General features: G+C 40.0%; 3 protein-coding genes across 3 annotated transcripts; 2 read left to right on the top strand and 1 right to left on the bottom strand.

Moving 5' to 3' along the window:
* Positions 1–3,992: 3,992 nt before the first annotated feature.
* Positions 3,993–5,448, top strand: LOC129722627 (chymotrypsin-2-like). The gene is made up of 3 exons (XM_055676227.1): positions 3,993–4,088; positions 4,206–4,777; positions 4,842–5,448. The coding sequence occupies exons 1-3, from the start codon at positions 4,043–4,045 to the stop codon at positions 4,989–4,991; spliced, it is 768 nt and encodes a 255-aa protein (XP_055532202.1). The 5' UTR covers positions 3,993–4,042; the 3' UTR covers positions 4,992–5,448.
* Positions 5,449–6,513: 1,065 nt separating this feature from the next.
* LOC129723414 (E3 ubiquitin-protein ligase listerin) lies at positions 6,514–18,664 on the bottom strand. Its single transcript, XM_055677617.1, has 13 exons — positions 18,481–18,664; positions 17,703–18,295; positions 16,279–17,644; positions 14,808–15,890; positions 14,478–14,747; positions 14,197–14,423; positions 13,879–14,062; positions 13,500–13,683; positions 13,359–13,441; positions 12,840–13,298; positions 12,662–12,776; positions 7,285–7,688; positions 6,514–7,221 (listed from the first exon to the last, which is right to left on the bottom strand). The coding sequence occupies exons 1-13, from the start codon at positions 18,511–18,513 to the stop codon at positions 6,994–6,996; spliced, it is 5,229 nt and encodes a 1,742-aa protein (XP_055533592.1). The 5' UTR covers positions 18,514–18,664; the 3' UTR covers positions 6,514–6,993.
* On the top strand, positions 7,867–9,507 carry LOC129723415 (uncharacterized). The gene is made up of 2 exons (XM_055677618.1): positions 7,867–8,210; positions 8,269–9,507. Exons 1-2 carry the CDS (start codon positions 7,893–7,895, stop codon positions 9,025–9,027), a joined length of 1,077 nt encoding a protein of 358 aa, XP_055533593.1. The 5' UTR covers positions 7,867–7,892; the 3' UTR covers positions 9,028–9,507.
* Positions 18,665–20,568: the final 1,904 nt, after the last annotated feature.

Below are 20,568 nucleotides of genomic sequence, written 5' to 3'. Positions count from 1 at the left end.
ACGGGCTCTCGAACTTGCTATTCAACATAGCTTTAGAAGGTGCAATACGAAGGACAGGTGTGCAGAGGAGCGGCACCATTGATATAATTGGCTGCGAAAATTGAACTCACCATAAACACTACCAAAACGAAATACGTGGTGGCTGGCAAAGAGCGTGGTAGTTCTGCGGATGTTGGGGCTGCGGTGGAGATGGATGGTGATACTTCCGAAATGCTCGACGAATTTGTTTATCTTGGTACTTTCGTGACATGTGACAACGAGGTGAGCCACGAGGTGAAGAGACAGATTGCGGCAGCGAATAGGGATTATTACGGATTGCGTAGCCAGCGTAGGTCCCGTAGCCTACAGCATAGCAAAGCCTTGGTGCTACATTCCGTATCGGAATTCGACCTTCTGTTTTACTATACACAGACTTCGCAGCCGACTGTTAAGTGTACAGGACAATTACGGGGCTAGCGCTACGATGCTACTGACACTAACAGTCTCTCCCGAGCCGGGACTCGAACATACGACGACTGGCTTGTTAGGCCAGCATCGTACCTCGAGACCAGATCCGTACGAAATTTGTGCTCTATAGGACTCTGATCCTCGTGGTGGCGCTCTCGGACATGAATCGTGGACGTGGAAGAACGATCGACGAGCTCTCGGGGTCTTCGAGCGTAGAATCCTGCGATCAATACTCGGAGGCAAACTGGAAAATAGGGTGTGGCGCAGGCGCATGAATCACGAGCTTCACGAAGTATTCAAACATGCTGATATTGTCAAGCTAATGAAACACGGCAGGTTACAGTGGGCTGGCTACGTAGCATGGATGGCGGATGAGCGACCGGCAAAGATAATATTTGGCAGAGAACCGGATAGAGGCCGACGACTTCGAGGAAACCTCGCATGTGCTGGATGTGTGCTGTCGAAGAGGATGCCAGAGCAGCGGGTATAAGGGGGGACTGGAGAGGAGCAGCCCAAGACCGAGTTTTGTGGAGCCGTATTTCGGATTCGGCATAGGATCTCAACGATCTGTCGCCATAAAAGTAAAGTAAATAATTGTTACTAGAATTCCTCTCTCTACGACGCAAATGTATCGTAAAGGCCACAAAGGTACTCTGAATAACAAACTCAAGGCGATTTGGATTGAATTTTGGCAAAACTTTCTGTGAATAACAATGCGCTTGAAATAATGGCAACTTCGGTTCTACTTCTTCGATTCAGATAATGTTTGAGTTTTTATAAAAACATTCCTAAAAGTATTCATTTTACATACAAGCAGAATCACTTTTGTTGGTCTTTGTTTTTACAAAGTTCTCAAGTACAAACACCGTTTTGTGAGTTTTGAACCTCTTATTGTAAATAGCATTATAAAATAATTATTTTCGTTAGTTATAGCAATAGATATAGCCATAAAGACGATGGGTCTCCTACTAAAGGCAGAAAATCAAAAGGCAGAATCACGAAAAGCAGAATTACGAAGGGCAGAATATTTCATAAGGCAGAATAACGAATGGCAGAATCACAAAGAGCACGAATGGCAGAATCAAAAAATGGTCTATTTACTTTTAAACAACACACACTCGCGGCCTTTGGCCGACTCTATTGTCCAAGTGTATGCTGTCCTTACTCGCTACCGCTCGTTCGGACTTAACTGAGGGAAAGAAAACCTGTTTGAATAATCCTAGAAAACCAGTAGATCAGTTGTTTGTATGCGAGAGGCTGCCGCTTCCGACGGCGGGTCGGCGGCCGGCTCGGACCGCGGAAACCACGGCGGCTTTGTGCCGCCTCGGTTCCTTGCCCTCGATTATGCGCCTTCGCCGCATAAGTTGTTTTATGTTAATTATAACCAACAAGCCGTTGAGACTACTGTAAGTTATACCTAACATCGAAAAATTACTATCCGCGATGCCGTGAGAGTCTTTAGAACCTGAGCCAAACCAGTTTGCGCGTTTCGGATCTAATAATTAGGCTTGATTTGCACCTTTCATCAAAACTGGTCTTTGCTTGTGACCAGTTATTATGTTTGGTTACCAAATAATATTAAATAATAAATTTAGAGTAGCATCTTTGATACCGTGATCAGGATTCGCACCAATTTGCCATCACGCACTTGGCTATCATGAGTCAGGTTTTGCTACCAGTGATTCTGCCTTTTGTGCCCTTCGAAATTTTGCCTTTTGAAATATTCTGCCTTGTGTGCACGGTCATAGAGTTCTGCCTTTCATGTTTCTACCTTCCGTGATCCTGCCTTCTGTGGCGAACCCAAGACGATCTACATATTAGTACGTTAGCGATTATCGATCAGCGAAAGCTCCGCCCATATTAGGGGTGGGCGAAACGACTCTTTCGCAAGAGCGGCTCTAACCGCTCGCTCACCGTTCCGAACCGACTCACATGAACGACTCATGGTTCACAATAATTCACGAGCGTTGACAGTTCGTCTTTTCTCGGTAAACTTCGGGTTCGCGCAAACCCATCAGTTTTGGTGCGCTCAAAGAAGTATCGTAAGCCGTTCGTTCTTTTGCTCTTTTCTAACAACCGGTTCATATAAACGGCTCGTGAGCCGTTCGCCCATCCCTAGCTCATATGGGTTTAGCGGTTACCTTTTAGTCGTTATCGAGCTAAATTTTCCAGTTAGCGGATAAGCAATTAGCGTCGCTAAACTTCAAGTCCATTGAAGGCAAACAGTGTGTGCAGCTAGGCAAGCGAAAGATAAGCGAACTGGAAATATGATGCAGATTTGGGAAAATATATCGCATCCAGATGGGACTTGAACCCGCAATCTCCCTGTTCCCGGCATGTTGTTTAATGAACCTGAATGTTAACGGGTGAAAGCTTTGAAATTCAGTCAGACTGGTTTACATAAGCACTGAGGATGACTGTATGTCACAGTCGAAATACGTATTTGCGCGGACTGGATTTCAATATTTATTGCCAAAATTTCTAGTAGAGTCTGCAAACTGATAATTCTTTCTTCTGATTTCTTAAATCACTCTGCTAAGATGCTCAGTATAGATATTTGAGTATAAAGATTTTTGTAATTTGGGTAAAAGCCGTTGTTAAAATAGAAATTAGTTTTTTTACTTTTGTTTTTTTTTTTTATTCTCGCTTATTTTCCGTCGGTCTTTTTCCGCCACTGTTGTGGCCAATTACCGACGCCCAGAGAGACGACTCCACACCCAGGTCCCTAACTCACGACCCGTTTATTAACGGACCGGCGCCAACGGCTTTACTTCCTCATGCGATGGAAGGCGTGATCCCAGAGATTTTTCGCCTCAGAAAATCTCCCGGTGTCGGCTAGGATTGAATCTAGACCAGTTGGGTTGGTTGTGAGTGGATCACGCCACCCCACAACCATCGACACCTATGTCGGCGGTGGGATTCGAACCCAGGCGTCGAGCGTGGTTGGCGGAGACGTTACCAACCACACTAGGCCCCCGCTCCTTTTTACTTTTGTTGACTTTGCATTAGATAAAAACGGTTTGTGATTGAAACGCAAGTAACTGAAATGGTATATTGAAATAGAAATAGTAAAGCAAAAGAATTCACCGGGCTTCACTGCATCGAACACTAGTTCCTATTAAATGAAATAGTTCGTTGAGCAATACAAAAAAGCTTAAGTAATTCACTAAACTATTGACCCACATTTCATAAATTGCTTGTCTCACTGCGAAGTGCAAGTGGCTTCCGACGGGTTGTCTAATAAAGCAATTGTGAATCAGTAATCCTTGTTTAGATAAGAACAAATCCAAATCTGATCAATGATTAGTTCGTTAGGAAGACATTCTTCAAGACGGTTGTCTATTGTTTATCTATTGTGATACAATCAAACTATAAGTACTTATAGTACATCAGTACTTATAGTGTTATTGTATCCCAATAGATAATCAATATAGTAATTATAAGTAATGAAAATACGATTCGTTTCGAGTCTCAAGTGCAATGACATTCTTGTATTAGTAAATGCCAGCGACTATAAAACCGACCGTTTTGAACAACTGTCTATCATTAAACATTTGTCTTTCTACTGAACTGAAGTGAATAATTACAAGCTAGAATGAAAACTAAAATCGTAATCGTGTTGAGTTGCCTCATTGCTTCAGGTATGAAGTCAATTATAATAAAAAAAAAACATTCTAATTTAACTTTACGCCATTAGCGTAACGGAGTTTTTTTTAAACAGTAGTAACTAATGTAACTAATCACAACTCTTCACTCAGCATTAGGTAATTTGCTCTTTTTGGACGACAATTACGTTAATCGCGTTGTTGGTGGTCACGAAGCAGCTGCTGGTTCAGCACCATACCAGGTGTCATTGCAAGGGGTTTTCGGACATTCATGTGGAGGAGCTGTTATTGGTGACCGATGGGTTTTGACAGCAGCCCATTGTGTCGTTGGGGCTAGTGTATCGCAGCTGCAAGTTTTAGTTGGAACCAACAGTCTTAAAGAAGGCGGCCAGAAATATAAGGTGGAACAATTCGTAGTCCATAGCCGGTACAATAAGCCAAACTTTCACAATGACATCGCTTTGGTTAAACTAAAGTCAAAACTAGAATTTAGCGATACCGTTAGTGCTGTCGAGTATTCGGAAAAGGTAGTTGCAGAAAATGCAACCCTAACGTTGACTGGTTGGGGTAGAACATCTACGAATGGACCAATACCCACTAAACTACAGACAATTGATCTCAAATACGTTCCCTATGAAGAGTGTAAGCGTCTGCATGGTAACGGACCGGAAGTAGATATTGGACACGTGTGCACCTTCAACAAAGCAGGAGAGGGTGCTTGCAACGTAAGCATTGTATCTGCAGTAATCATTTTGTAAGGTGTATTAAACCATTTATTGTTTTGTGTAGGGGGATTCCGGCGGCCCACTGACGTACGAAGGAAAGCTTGTTGGAGTGGTAAACTTTGGAGTTCCATGTGCTAAAGGTTTTCCAGATGCATTTGCTCGAGTTTCCTACTATCACGATTGGATTCGTACAAATGTGAAGAATAACTCGTAATAATTCAATCAACCTGTATTTCTTTCGACTCGGCTATCCTTAAAAAAAATTATCTGCTAGCAAATAAATTTGAATAAGTAAATCATGATAACGTAAGCAAAGACTTTTTAAAATAAAATTTAAGAGAGATAACCAGTGCTGGGTACCATTCCAAATCGGTCATTAGCAGTGGTGGGCACCGCTAACCGAAAACTTAGCGACGCTAATCGCTAAGCCGCTAACCGGAAAATTTAGCTCGATAATCGCTAAACGCTAAACCCACATTAGCGGAACTCTCGCTAATGGCTAATCGCTAAATTATCAATATGTAAATATATTTATTGCACGTGTTTTGTAAAATTTGGACCACTTCGATCTATTGTGGTGAAACAAGCGAAAACAAATACTTCCTAGAGCTATTTACAATAAGAGGTTTACAAAACAGTGTTCATACTTGATTTTGTAAAAACAGACAAAAACAAAAGTTATTCAGCTTGCATTAAAAATAAATACTTTCAGGAATATTTTCATAAAAATCCAATTATTATCTGAATCGAAAAAGTAGAATCAAAGTTGTCATAATTTCAAGCGTATTGCAATTTACAATAGTTCTTGGTGTGCCGAAAATTCAATCTAGACCTTGAGCTTGTTCTTCAAAATACTCCTGTGGCTTGTACGAACTCCATTCTAGGGTAAAAATACTGACTTGCAATTGTGTCGTAAAGAGAGGAACTCTATACAATTAAGACAATTGAACGTTGTTAGAATGAAACATTCGTTCCAAAAGTAACTTTCGCAGTAGAGTATGTTCATCTTTCGAAGCAATTGACATACGCCATCAGCAATTCACAGTTTTTCTCAATAGTTCTATTGTCGCTTCTCCAAAAAATTTAGCGAATTAGCGATTAGCGTTTCGAAGGCCAAAATTTTAGCGACACTAACAGTTTCGCTAACCAGCTCAGAAATTAGCGAAATCGCTAAACCGCTAACTGAATATTAGCGTCGCTAATTAGCGATTAGCGAATTAGCGGAATGGTGCCCACCACTGGTCATTAGTAATAACGATTAACACATTTCGTAGGGAAGCGACTACCAAACTTTTTACAAAAACTGTGAATTGTATAAAATGCAACAACGTTTAATTTTCTTGATACTATCTTGGTAAAAGTTTACCATGTCAACGATTTCTTCAAGCTACTACCTGTAACTTCGGTTCTACTTTTTCGATTTAGTTGAAAATCGATTTTTTATGAGAACATTCTTACAAGCAGAATTACTTCCGTTTTGCTTTGTTTTCACCTCAAGTATGAACATCGTTCTGACACACTGCCTTTTTCCTGGGTCAGTGCTTTCAATACATTTGCATAACAGCAGCGGTAAAAGTCTCAGGGTGTACTTTTGATTGCGGGTCTTTGTATGAAAACTACTAACATTTTCATTTTATGATTCGCTACCAAAATACAAATTGAAGGAAAATAATAACGTAGTAAAACAGGTAAATAAGTTTTTCGGATTCGAGATTCAGTAAAAAAAAATCGGAAAATCGAATTTCACCAAAACTTTGGTTTTTATTTGTGCTTATTCTTATTATTTTTTATTTGTTAGGTTCGTTGATTCTACATCATCAGTGTAGCACGTTTGTGCTGACGGAGTTGGCTTTTGGTTTGCGTACTACACTTTTCCGGCAACATTAGGTATAGCGCAAATCGAAAACGACATACCTAAGTGATAACCCATATAAAAATTCATCGAGAAATAAAAATAATGCGAAATATAGTAATTCAAGTTTTAAGTTTCAATTTATCTCTGACAAAACGTTTCTATCAATCATTAATACAAACCAGCAAGTTGTTTAATCTAATACGTTTTATTTCTATCGTAACTTATTAGTGTGTTTCAACGACGCCTAGGTTAGATAATACATATATAGGATCAATCTAGTGAAGCTGTATAACACAACTTCACGTGGTTTGCATACACATGCGAACAATAGGATCTACTTAGGAGGAATCTGCGATAAGGTCTAAAAAATATTTCTACATATCGGACATGTCGACTTGTTACTCGTACTAAACCATCTGTACAGACAAGGACCGTGAAACTTTTTCTTGCACGTCTTACAAGAGAGCTTCGGCAATTGGCAAGTATCCTGGTGTATTACGCTATAACACACGTAACACTCTTCTACGCCTTCGAACTTCCTATCCAAGTTGCGCTTCCAAAGTGACAATCCATCCCAGATAGAACCATTCTGTAAACAAATTGTTCCTCACACCTTTGAAAACATTTCTCTCTTGCGTATATTTTTACTTACCTGATGCGTTAAAAATATAGACAACTGCATCACCACTTGTCGAGACTGCAAGCGGCCACCAATTTGTCTTCCACCTTCAACAGTCACCGCACCAAGCGGAAAATTACTCGGTAACGTTATATGCAGCTCAACTTTCGCCTCATCGATCGAATAAACAGCCATGACCTGTCGAGCAGCTGCATGAACCTTTATTTGCATATTATCCTGTCGGTCCTTTTTCTCTATTAATGCCTGGAACTCGTCCTGGCAAAGCAAACTCGATACACAGTTACTTGTAACCTTCCCTACCACGGTCGCATGGCGGTGATTCAGTCCGTTCCACCAACGTCGAACCACGGCTGGTAGGAAGCGCAGAGATTGCGTATACAAGTGACAGGCAAACCGTTCCGGTTTTAATGTCGGACCTAAAAGTGAAAATGTTGAATTTGTCAATAAGTAAAGATGTACAATCTATTCATCTTTCTTTGAATTTATACCCAAACTTAAACATGTAGACTTCATATTAGTACTTGTCAACTAGTTATTAAAATTGAAGGTACCTACATTTAATCGATTGAGTCTTTTTTAGAAATCATAGTAACCAATGCGTCCCCATACACTCGAAAGCAATGGATAACCAAAGCCAAAATTCATGTGAAAATCTTCTATTTGATAAATCTACTGAAGTACTGTTGTATCCCGATTTGTTTCCAAATGAACCACCATCGCTAGATGCTCAAATTAAGCGTGGAATCAAGGAACTCAAACGAAGAAATGCGAAAAAACCTCAATCAGTTCCAAAACAAAAAGCCGTAACTATTACGAAAATCGTCTATCCTAAGCCAGCGAGGTTTGGCGGCTGCCGTCATAATGGGCAAATAATAATAGACCGAGAAATATTAAAGCCAAGTGAGCATATTCGTTTATTGGCATTGCCACGAGTAAAGGTGTGAAGACCACAGATACTTTTTTTTATTGTTAATCTAACGATTTATGTTTTCCTAGCCTCAACCCAAGAGCACACGTATTGTTACGAAAACTATTCTTGCCGCTACCAATCATATTAAATCATTAGCTCAACCAAAGGCATCATATGTACGTGAAGTTATTAGCCAATACGGAAAATACTTAAAGCAGAAGCAAATTGAAAGGATGAACGAACGTTTAAATGCTCGAGATTACCTAAGTGTGGGCGAATCACGCCAGTACGCTCGCCAGCAGAGACGTGACGAGAAGCTTTGGTTACGCCACCGGCAACGACAAAGTCGTTATCTGAAACGCCGCATCGTCCGACTGGAGGTATCCTACCTTCGCGATATCATGGAAAAAGTTTATCGGCAAACTAGGTCCTACTTCTTGAACGATGCTCATCCACAACTAGAAAATGATCTTGCGATAGCATCCAAAATTATTCTTCACAGGATTTCTGATTTGGTTGGTTCGAAAATCCCTCGAAAAGATGGTGATGATATGCTAGATTCATTCTACTGTGAGCTAACCGATAAGATTGTTTTGTGGATGTGGCGTATCATGCAGAGCAGTGGAATAACGTTTGAGCGCCCTGAAGACGTTGAAAAGCGTTTATCAGCTGCATCTAGCATTTTCGAAGATTTGTCCCTATTTCGCGGAGGTGATGGCATTGAACAGGAAAGCATCGAGAAAGAATTCCTGGCTGACAAAGAAACACAGGACATAGCATCACAGATACTTGAAATTTGTATAGCATCCGCCTTTTCAGCACTGCACAATATGAAAAATCAATGAAACGCGAATAAAAAGGACATACCTACAATAATAAGAACACATTTTTAGAAAACTAAGAATTGTTTTTCGAAATATTTGCGGTATAAATATGGGATTCCGTAACACAATCTTATACAATTTCTTTCTTCGTTTTCAAGATGTAATTTGACTACAAAATGACCAAATACCATTCAGTATGATTATTTTCGGAACAAAAAAAAACTTTAGCAGAACAAGCAACTTTAGTCACCATCTCAAATTCTAAGATGGCAACGTGCGGGAATACAGCCTAAAACGATCACACACTGTCTGAAATGGGTATTTCCGGAAACAGAATGATGCCCTAAGGTCGAAAATTACCTCAAAGACCTTATTTTGGAATCTAGGACGACGACTTCTAGTTTCCAAAGTATAGACCGTTTTATACCTCATTTGACTTTTTCCAAGATCCATCCTAAGAGGAAGAAATACCACCAGAAACAAATACTCAGGCGGCATCCATAAAGTTCGTCACGCATAAAGGGGAGGAAGGGGATTAGCAAAATCGTGACGAGTTGTAACGTAGTGAGGAGACCGTGGAATTCATTAAGCAAGATGTTATTTCTTTTTTTTTTCGGGGGAATTAAGTAAAGCACTTCGTTTCGTAATTTGACCATCTGTTTATTCGATACAAACTTCGCAGCAAACTTTATAAGGGTACAAAATAATTGCGGGGTTAGCGCCACGATCTTACATTATCAATTTCTCCCGAACCGGGTTCGAACTTATAACGACTGACCTGTTAGGTCAGTATCCGAACTCGAGACCTACTGGCAGGCACTTTGGTGCATTAGGACACTCACGGTTCAATTTTTTGATTGAAGAGGGGAGTTGCTGTGACGTGACGTACTTCTCCTGGAGGCGTCATCAATGTGTAATAAAACGTGACAGGGGGGGGGGGGGGAGGGGGAGTATATTTTGATCAAAATTTGCGTGACGTACTTGATGGATGTCGCCTTACTTACTTTACTTTTATGGCGACAGATCGTTGTGATCCTATGCCGAATCCAGAATACGCCTCCACAAAACTTTGTCTTGGGCTGCTCCTTTTCAGTCTCCTCTTACACCCGCTGATCTGGCATCCTCGTCGACCGCACACATCCAGCGCGTGAGAGTTCTGCCGCGAAATCGTCGGCTTCTATCCGGTTCTCTGCTAAATATTATATTTGCCGGTCGCTCATCGGCCATCCGTGCTACTTGGCCAGCCTACTGTGACCTGCTGTGTTTCATCAGCTTGACAATATCAGCATGTTTGTATACTTCGTACAGCTCGTGATTCATGCGCCTCTTCTAGTTAGCCACTGAGTATTGATCGCAAGATTCTACGCTCGAAGAACGCAAGCGTTCGTCGATCGGCCTCCTTCCACGCCCACGATTGATGTCCACCAGGAGAATCAGAGCTCTATAGAGCGCAAATTTCGAACGGATCCGTAGGCTATGAGCCTAAGCGGCTCACCTCATTGTCATATGTCACGAGAGTACCAGGATAAACAAATTCGTCGACCACTTCGAAACTATCCCCATCCATCTCCATCGCAGCACCAACACCCGCAAAACTACCACGCTCTCTGCCAGCTACCACGTACTTCGTTTTGGCAGTGTTTAAGGTGAGTCCAATTCTCATAGCTTCCCCTCTGAGAGCCGTAACTCCTCAACTGCTCTACGGTTAACACCAATTATATCAATGTTCTCCGCGAAACTCAGCAGCATGTGAGACTTCGTGATGATGGTGCCGCTCCTCTGCACACCTGCACTTCGTATTGTACCTTCTAAAGCTATGTTGAACAGCAAATTCGAGAGCCCGTCACCTTGCTCCAGATCATCTACCATCACAAACGCGTCCAAAAATTCACCCGCTGCCCTGACGTAACAGTCTAATTAGTTTTGTTGGAAAGCTTAATTCGCAACTGCTCGTTGCTTTTCACTGTATTGTAAAAGCAAAGCCTTGGTGCTACATTCCGATTCCGAACTTGACCTTCTGTTTATTTATACACAGACTTCGCAGTCGACTATTTTTAGTGTACAGGACAATTGCGGGGCTAGCGCTACGATCCTACTGACACTAACAGTCTCTCCCGAGACGAGACTCGGACCTACGACGACTGGCTTGTTAGGCCAGCATCGTACCTCGAGATCATCTGGGAGATACAATCACGGTATTGTACGCCGCCTTAAAGTCAACAAACAGATGATGTGTCTGCAAGAAACTTGTCGAGGATCGTCTCAAGGTAAACATTTCGTTGCTTTAAACATTGGGGAGTGTGTTCAATAACTTCAAACACTAGGTGGTTATGCCTCCGTATTTGCTCCGTGCGTAATTGAGGAGGGTTATGCCTCGATATTACTACAGTCGAGTCCCTTCTTGTAAATAGGGCTTATCAGTCCTTCCAACCAGTCTGTAGTTAGTTGTTCCTCAGACCATACCCTTAGGATAATTTGGTGATTTGCACTAAACAACCGCTCGCTCCCGACATTGAAAAGTTCGGCCGGTAAGCAGTCCTTCCCAGCGGATTTGTGGTTCTTCAGCTCTTTGCAAGCATTCTTCACCACGTCCAATGTTGGGGGTTACACAGCTTGTGCGTTCTCCCCGATTTCTATCCTGTTCCCCACGACGACTCTCCCACCTTCCTTACCGTTCAATACAACTTCAAAGTGTTGCTCCCAACGCCTGCCACATGCGATTTATCGGTAATCAGTCATTATGCATGGCAGGTACTTGCCCGGTTCGGTTCCTGATTTCGGTAATCGTTTTGCAGAAGCTCCACGTGTCGTGCTTGATGAAGCATTTCTCGGCCTCCGCGAGGACACGGTCGTAGTGCTCACGTTTCTTACGGCGGTGAAGCCTATTTTCGGCAGCTCTTGCCTCCCAGTATTGCTCCCGCATCTGACGCGTCACACGATTAGCTGAACAAATACACGGCACAAAAGACAAAACACTATTGTAGCACAATTCCTATGTCGCAACTCCCTAGATCGCAAGACGCTCCAAAACCCTTCCAACCCTCTCGGAAATAAACGACCTCAAGAAACAGCGTGAGGAATAGGCGAAATCGCAACCGCAGCCGAAACCTTTTTTCTTTCCTGTATGGACTTCCTCACTGCAACCAGAATCGTTGATCTATTGTGAGATATGACCGGGTGTCTGCTGTAACCCGCACTTCTATTATTAGCAATACCGCTATTGAGAAGTGGCATGCTTATTATTATTTGTTATCAGTGCTTGTGTGTAATGTGCTACCCTTCCTTTTACACGCTTACTGTTCTCCTATATCGAGCCTTGTTCCTCCTACCAAATATCACCAATTATCCCTGGAGAAGTTTCGTCTTGCGTCCTTCTGGCCAGTCTTATTGATTAGAGGGACTTATTTTTGTTAAGAGGAAGTCACGCAAAGGTATTGTAGATTTCAGCGTAAAGGAAGGGTAGGTGGTGGGGAGCCTGAGAATAAACCCATGCTTAAAGTCCTTTTTTACATCGAATGGTCTGATTCTACTAAGATTCGAACCCACGACCATTCGCTTGACAAAGCGGACTCTGTAACCTTGCGGCTACGCAGCTCCCCTTAGCCGAAACCATATGATATATTAGTTGCACAAAATAAATATAGTGTATACTTACTTTTAATTTGATTCCACTCCAATGTAGCAAACATGGTCTGTCCGTAAATCGCTCCAGAATCTGGATTTTTCAATATTTCAGCAGGCATCAACTTAAAAAGCATTGCCAACAGTACCTGGAATAGGTTATAATATAGGACTTTTTTTTTGAACAGACACTAATCGTGAACTAACGATACCTGCTCATACTGATACCTGGTAATCCACGAGGCATAGATCGATCGCAATTCTGATGGTGATTTGGCACAGATTCCCAACAAGCAGTCCCACAACAGTAGATATGCCAGCGTTTTACTCTTTCCGAGCTGTTGCACTACAGAACTATCTTCATCTGATGCAGTAATTCTATGATTGAAGTCTGCAATCAGCCCAGCTAGTGTTGGCTGATATTCGTCAAGTGTTGTCTTGAATCGATGCAATAAATGCCAAGTATCGTCTTCTGATAGATTACAACTTTTCTGTTCAGCTGAATCGTTTCGTTGCTGCAATTGTTGTAAATCACGCTCAATCAATCCAGACGCTAACTTGTTTATAATTGCCACAGAAGATATGCGTACTCTTCCATTCCAATGACTGAGGTTTTTCAACGCAAACAATATCAAATCCTCCAAAGATATTTTCGAATCTACTTTATTGGCCTGGAAAATAGCAGAATATGTTGTGAGAAAGAACACAGACAACGCACGAAACATGCAAACCTGTAGAACATATTGCAAATCAATAGAGTCGATGTGGTCACTAATAATATCGACAAAATTTTCATCGCAAATTTTTGATTGATCTACAATGTGTACAAAACTGTATAAAAGGGCTAACGTTGGAATAAACGCTTCTCATACCGGTATTTTTCACTATATTAATAAAGGTTTTCAACAGAACCAAGTTGACGTCCTTGGAAAATACATTGTCCCACTCTTCTATAACGCCAGTGAGCAAAGCAGTTGAACTCTTGCGTTTCTCCTCTTGAAAGAAATTCCCTACTGCGCTAAACAACTTGTATATTGCTGGTATGAATACGGAAATCTAGAAAAAAAATTATTATATATGAACAAATGAAAACGATAATCATAAAATATTGCACTGATAAACAAATCAAGCAAACAAGGCTAGTTTTTGAGCAAAACCAATTATTGAATTTTACTCTTTTGTAAATAGTGTGGCATCAAAACACCATAAGGTAACGCTAAAAAATAGATTTGCGGCTGCAATCATACGTACGTTATTCTTTCTGAAGATATGATAATTTTTCGAAAGAGTTAGCGTCCACGAACTTAGCGCAATTCGAATGAAATCCCACTTGTGTAGATCAAGCTCCGTTGGAAAATGTCGCACAACCTCGCTTAGTACGTTGGCCAATTCGGTGTCTAAAAATATTTTACTCGTTTCTACGTGAGTGAGATCACTGGAAGAAACAAAAAAAAACGAATTGATAAACGACTTTATTTAGATTAAATCTTAACAGTGCTTTTAAAATCTAATAACAACATTTCTTGCCCAATTTTAACTGTGCCAACAAAAATAACATTCAAAACTCACCAGTTATAGAGCAAAAATTTGCTATTATTCTGTCTGCCTATCAGCTCATCCAAAATAGTCAATGTATTGTTGATAATTTTTCTATCCCCTACCTCATTGAAATTTGACCGGAAGTGGTTTTTGATCAAACTACGTGCAGCAGCCAGTTTCACAATCAAGTTGTCTTGATTTTCAAACAGATTAGGTTGAATAGGTAGGCATTTGGGCGGTATTTTACAGGACAAAATCTGCAAAAAAGGTTGCTTAGAACCAAACACAATCATGAATGCTTATCTTAACACCTGTAAAATGTTTATGTAACTCAATAAATTTTCACTGTTCACTTCGCTTGATGCATCTTCATACAATGAAACAGCTCCGTTTTCCGAATCTGAGTATTGTTCCATTTCTAATAGTGTATTAAGCGCTTTTCCTCGTAATAATCCAAATTTGTTAGCCAATGAAAACAAGCGTATTTTAATTGAATGTGAAATGCTCGTAGGTAATCTTTTCATCATTTGTGCCATCTTTTCTTGTATGCTCATTATTAGTGTTTCCGTTGCATTATCAAGCTGTGAAAAAAATTGTTTCGTTATAGTGAAATAAAATTAACAGGTAAGGTTAAATATTACATTATTAGTGCTGTACAGAATAGTATCGCCTATAGCAATCGTATGTATCACAGATAATATATTTTCATAAATCAATTCCGACCAGCAATTTATAAAATTGGTTTCAAGCTCCTCGCTATCACTATCGCAATTATCATCGCCGTCATGATCCATTTTGAAATCACCATCCGTAGATCGCCTTCGATTTGATTTGCAACTGAGTTTGAATACAACATTCAAACAGAAAAGATCTCTACCGAAGTGAATCCGTAAACTGCGCAAAAACTCATCCATTGACCAGTCAACGTAGTAGTCACCGCAATCCGTAACTAGATTACCGTTCAGTAGTTCTAAATAAATGGAAACTGTCTCCAAATGATTCATTTTGGGCTCTTTTTCGATACAGCCGCTTTTAAATATTTTATCCAGCACAACGTCAATTTGCTTGCATCGTTCAACGGCATTTCTTTTCAGTGATTCTGACGAGCACATTACCAACTTAGCACAAATATCTGCCAACTTTTCATATCCCTCCAGGTTGCAAGTGTTACAATTGGAAAGCACTTTCAATTCCTTGTCTACAATTTCTTCACACGCGTCAATCAATTTCTGTTCTAAGACCAAATCCTCACTCGACAAAGCATCTTGCCAAGCAGTCGTCACTTCCCATAGTGTATCTTCCGACAGGTAATCACTAACACTGTTCTCTGCGCTGAAATCAAACATCATAATGAACAAGCGATGCTGAAGTTCACGCTGTCGGCTGTCCCCGCAAATAACCGGCATGACTTGAGCCAGAAAACTAGCGCATGTGTCCTTCAACTCAATTTCTCCATCGTTCTTCAACGGACTGGCCAATGTTTCAATAATACAGCGACAGGTTTCCGGATCTATTAAGATGTCACCACTGGCCGATATGAGGAAGCATTTATGAAGCAAGATCATGTTCTCCTTGGTGTCGCCCTGTGTGACAGCCCTGGCACATTGAATTAAGTTTTCGCTTACTTCAGACTGCGTAAGAAATTTAGTGATGTGTGGATCTTGGCAGAGGGGATGACTCAGTGCTCTCAGTATCAGCCAGCTCTGCACAACTTTGTTCGCTATCTGAAAAAAATGTAATTATTTTTATTATACATAATCTCTCAATATTTATATTTTCATAAAAAATGTTGTAATTCATTTTACAACAGCATAAAACAGCCTGTGTTTGAAAAAGGTTTAAATATTTCGAAGCACCACTGCAATTAAAATCCAGTAGCGACAAAAAATAGATAACCATGCACGAATATTAATTCTTACATGACATGGTGCTTAGTTTTAACTAGAACACAGTTGCTCCCTTTTATCGAGAACCATATAACAAAAAGGTTAGTAGTGAGCATCACATTTTATAAAAAATAATGTTTAGTGACAAACCTGAATGGTAAAATAGGTCGACAATCGCATTGGGCATGACATGGTTACAAACTTCGAAAGCGAAATGAGCTCTTACCTTAATCCATCTATTCAGCAGCGCCACACGTTCCACTTCCGGCAAATATTTGTATAAAATTAATACAATCTCTACGATATACTCCGATTCGAGTCGTTTATCATTTAGCCAGTTTACCGCAAATATTTCAAATAGGAAATGAAAAACATGCGTTCTTTCAAAATCAGAGCCCGCAAGAAATTCAAACAGTTCACTACTTTGAAATTGTCGAATTAAATTTTCTAGCTGCAAAATATACGCCGGATCTCGACAGCTCTGGATGCGTTCCATGTACAGACGGCATATTTTGAAAACTAAAGTTCGCAACTGTTGTTCGAAACGATGTGCATGTTCCTTTTCATTGCTTTTACTTTCACGATCTTCACTTGAAGAGTGGTCAACCATATCAGTGCCACTGAAATTAACGCGCTTATGCGAAGTTCGTCTTAAATTTTGGATAAGTTCGACGTGCGAATAGGTGATCTGTTCTACATCTGCTGCGGAACTTACACTCTGCTCAATTACTTCGTACAATCTACTCCAGAATTGAGCCAAAAGATGTTCGTATATTGGTACAACTGAGCTATATTGACACCAGTAATCCAAAAGCGACGCTATATTGCCAAAAATGAATCTGCCACTAGACGATTCTGTTGTGACACACCATTGTATTACTTTAACAAGGTGTTCCTCTAGCATCGTATCACAAAATCGCTGCACATGATCTTTTTGCAAATCAGTATTCTTTACAGTTTGCATTACGATATATTGGAACACTTCATAGTAAGCTTGTGAAACGGCCGAAATGTCTGTCCTACTAGCGTGCACTGCCCGTAATCCTTCATTCATACTTTCAAAGAATAATGCTTGAAACTTGTCGGCTTTATCTCCCATTACTTCACGACTAAATTTGGACACCAATGGAAGCATATGAGGAAACACGCAAGCAGCATTCCCGTTTGCACCCGTCTTCAACACTTTCCACAATTTTGGAAACACCGCTTTATCAAAGTTTAAAAAGCGATGCCATTCGGGAATTTTGGTTTGTACCAAAACGATCGAGCTCCATACATGAGACACAACAGTTGGATCAGTTTCATCCATAAACTGGAACACGTTAGCAGTAATCTGCTGCTGGTGCTGTTCTACTAAAAACGGTGCGTGTTGAAGTAATGACGAAATCACCTCGAACCAGGCAGATCGAATAGCTGGAGTTTTATTTTTATGGTAGGACCAGAATTTGGCATTGTTCAACAGTAGTGCATTCTTAGAAGCTGATTTTTGCAGCTGTTCCTCTGGCATTTTACTGATGTACAGTGCGTACCCTCGTAAACTAGATATCAGAACGCGTTGATACTTATTTTCACATTCTTCTGGTGAGTGCGACCTGGAGATGAGAAACGTAAGAAAATGCCTGAACAGACATATAACTGAAAATAACTTACTTCGAATTGCTAAGGGTGATCGCGGTGTGAATTGTTAAATTCTTCGTATAATAGTCTAGTATTTCACTCTCACAAAACACGAACACCTCTCGTAGTTTACTCGGCGGAAACGCACTGCTAAACGACTGGCCGGCAATACTGGCAGCTGGAGCGTACGTATCATATTGAGCCGAAATCCACGCTGGGGCCAACTGTTTTAGATATGGTGCAATATTTTTTCCAGCCTTGGCTACAACTGCCGCCTGAGCTTGCTGGGCAGTTTCCCGCACACGGTGTTCTACATCGGTCGATAGATTTGAATAGAGTCGAGGCCAAAATGGAAGAACTGCTTTGACTAAGTCTAATTCCGACTTGCTTATCAACTCGCTGAACTCCTGCAATGCTTTCGTTTTAGTTACCGGATCTTTCTTGAGCATTTTTTTCAACACTATCTGAAAGTTGTCGTCTAGATTTGGATCAACTTCCTCGCCATGAGTCTCAATTTGAACGAAACTTGGAACAACCGGCATTTTGCTGCTATCCAAGGTGGTAAATCCAAATAGAGTAGGCACAGTACTACCGAGCATCTCTGCACTGCGACCACTACTTGAAGGCTACAAAACAAGATATAAAATTGCAAATTACGGACTTGAATTCTTTTAAAACGATTTCATTCTATTAAGAGTTTTCACAAATATTAGTTGGCTTCTTGTAGCAGTAGCGAAATATAAACAATATAACAATTTTATATTTTCGTAAGCCCCATTATCTCAGAAGTGTTGCACAAATTTTTACTCACCTTCGTGTTATTTTTTGTTCGCTTTCCTCCCATAATGATTTTGTTTATAACCTTTGTTCACAACTAGAAAAAGCGATTTAGTAGTTGAATTCACAAAACAACTTTGAACAACGTAAAATAATATCGACTGAACAATCAACCACAGTATTTTGCCACCTGCACCTTTGTCAGCTAATGTCATCAACCAGGAATTGAATCTCGAATGAAATGAATTTGTATTTTTAGCTAAAGCGAAAATTCATTTGGAAGTTCATGCTATCAGCGTTGCCGATTCTTCAAGATTATATATAACACCGTTAAAATAAATATTTAGTGTACATACATCAACCAAACAATCGGTGACTAAACGAAATTTGAACAGACTAGGAGAGAGCTTTTATTATATCCTTGTGCAATGTTATATCAATTTTATGAGCTCTGCGTATAATAGATTTCACAGAATATTGATTGAAGTTTTTGCATTGAATCCAATTCTATTCAAGAAATATTATAGAAACATATCGGAAAACTTGCATGAAATGCTTTGAGCAACTAATGCTGAAACTGAATTTATTCATTTTTGTAGAAGTCAAAACTGAATTTTTTAGATCAACTGACTGATGTCTTGTATGAGAGCAAAAAGTTTATCGAATGCTGAGCATGAGCTGGTCGCGTTTGTGACCAGAAGTTCATTCGTCAATATCTTGAAAAAGAAATCAGAAAAAAAGAATTACAAGCAGTGGTGGGCACCATTCCGCTAATTCGCTAATTAGCGACGCTAAAATTCAGTTAGCGATTTAGCGGTTTCGCTAATTTTTGAGCTGGTTAGCGAAACTGTTAGCGTCGCTAAAATTTTGGCCTTCGAAACGCTAATCGCTAATTCGCTAAATTTTGTGGAGAAGTGACAATAGAAATATTTAGAAAAAACTGTGAATTGCTGATGGCGTACGTAAATTGCTTCGAAAGATGAACATATTTTACTGCGAAAGTTACTCTTGTCAGTTTTTTTACCCTAGAATGGAGTTTCAGTTATCGTACAAGCCACAGGAGCATTTTGAAAAACAAGCACAAGGTCTAGATTGAATTCTTGGCACACCAAGACCTTTGATGAATTGCAATGCGCTTGAAATTATGGCAACTTTGGTTCTATTTTTTCGATTCAGATAGTAATTGAATTTTCATGAAAATATTCCTAAGAGTATCTATTTTCAATGCAAGCCAAATAACTTTTGTTATTCTTGTTTTTACAAAATCAAATATGAATACCGTTTCGTGAACTTCTTACTGTAAGTAGCTTCAAAAAGTAATTGTTTTCGTTTATTCAACCAAAACAGATCAAAGTGGTCCAAACCTTACAAAACATGAGCAATAAATATAGCGATATGACTATTTACATATTAAAAAGTTAGCGATTAGCGGAAGTTCCGCTAATGTGGGTTTAGCGTTTAGTGATTATCGAGCTAAATTTTCCGGTTAGTGACTTAGCGATTAGCGTCGCTAAATTTTCGGTTAGCGGTGCCCACCACTGATTATAAGTATTCCGTTAGACTCTACTAGAAATTTGGGAAATAAATTTTGAATTCAGTCCGTGCAAATACGTATTTCGACTGTGACATACAGTCATCATCAGTGCTTATGTGGACTGGTAAAAAGCAAAGCGTAAATCCTGTTTTTTATTTGTGGGTAAAATGAAAATTTAGCCCTCTTAATTAAAGTTAGGTAAAGAATAATGCGGTCGGTTGTTTACCGTATCATGTCTAGGGTTTTTGGGAAGAAGATTGAATAGCCATGAGGGGTGGTTACCTGCGTCTTGTTTGAGAAGCGTGGATGAGTGTTGTTTATAAATTTCTAAGTTTTCAGCTACGACTAATTTCCATAAATTATTAACGGGCGGAGCATGTAGATAGATTTTTCAAATAACTTGAATATTTTTATAATATTTTCCAAACTTTAAGCTTTATTTAGTATATTCGTTTTGTTTTGAGAAGAATAATTGAATCCTATACTGACTGCAGATAAAATTGTCATTTATAACGATCCCAAAATGTTCATGATCATCTGGCAGCTCTGGTTACAAACCAAATTCTCGCCAAACATGTGAAAGGGGCC

This window comes from Wyeomyia smithii, chromosome 2, assembly GCF_029784165.1.
Source record: "Wyeomyia smithii strain HCP4-BCI-WySm-NY-G18 chromosome 2, ASM2978416v1, whole genome shotgun sequence".
NCBI classification, from domain to species: Eukaryota; Metazoa; Arthropoda; class Insecta; order Diptera; family Culicidae; genus Wyeomyia; species Wyeomyia smithii.
This window is presented reverse-complemented; position numbering and strand designations above follow the sequence as displayed.

What these genes read in the sequence shown, in the direction of transcription:
- LOC129723414 (XM_055677617.1), bottom strand. Translation starts at nt 18,513, where the DNA reads ATGGGAGGAAAGCGAACAAAAAATAACACGAAG. An exon ending in GAACAAAAAATAACACGAAG is followed by an intron (nt 18,296 to 18,480) that starts GTGAGTAAAAAT and finishes CTTGTTTTGTAG; the next exon opens with CCTTCAAGTAGTGGTCGCAG. An exon ending in GGAGTGGAATCAAATTAAAA is followed by an intron (nt 7,689 to 12,661) that starts GTAAGTATACAC and finishes TTTCACTTTTAG; the next exon opens with GTCCGACATTAAAACCGGAA.
- LOC129723415 (XM_055677618.1), top strand. Translation starts at nt 7,893, where the DNA reads ATGGATAACCAAAGCCAAAATTCATGTGAAAATCTTCTATTTGATAAA. An exon ending in TGGCATTGCCACGAGTAAAG is followed by an intron (nt 8,211 to 8,268) that starts GTGTGAAGACCA and finishes ATGTTTTCCTAG; the next exon opens with CCTCAACCCAAGAGCACACG.
- LOC129722627 (XM_055676227.1), top strand. Translation starts at nt 4,043, where the DNA reads ATGAAAACTAAAATCGTAATCGTGTTGAGTTGCCTCATTGCTTCAG. An exon ending in GAGTTGCCTCATTGCTTCAG is followed by an intron (nt 4,089 to 4,205) that starts GTATGAAGTCAA and finishes CTCTTCACTCAG; the next exon opens with CATTAGGTAATTTGCTCTTT. An exon ending in CAGGAGAGGGTGCTTGCAAC is followed by an intron (nt 4,778 to 4,841) that starts GTAAGCATTGTA and finishes TGTTTTGTGTAG; the next exon opens with GGGGATTCCGGCGGCCCACT.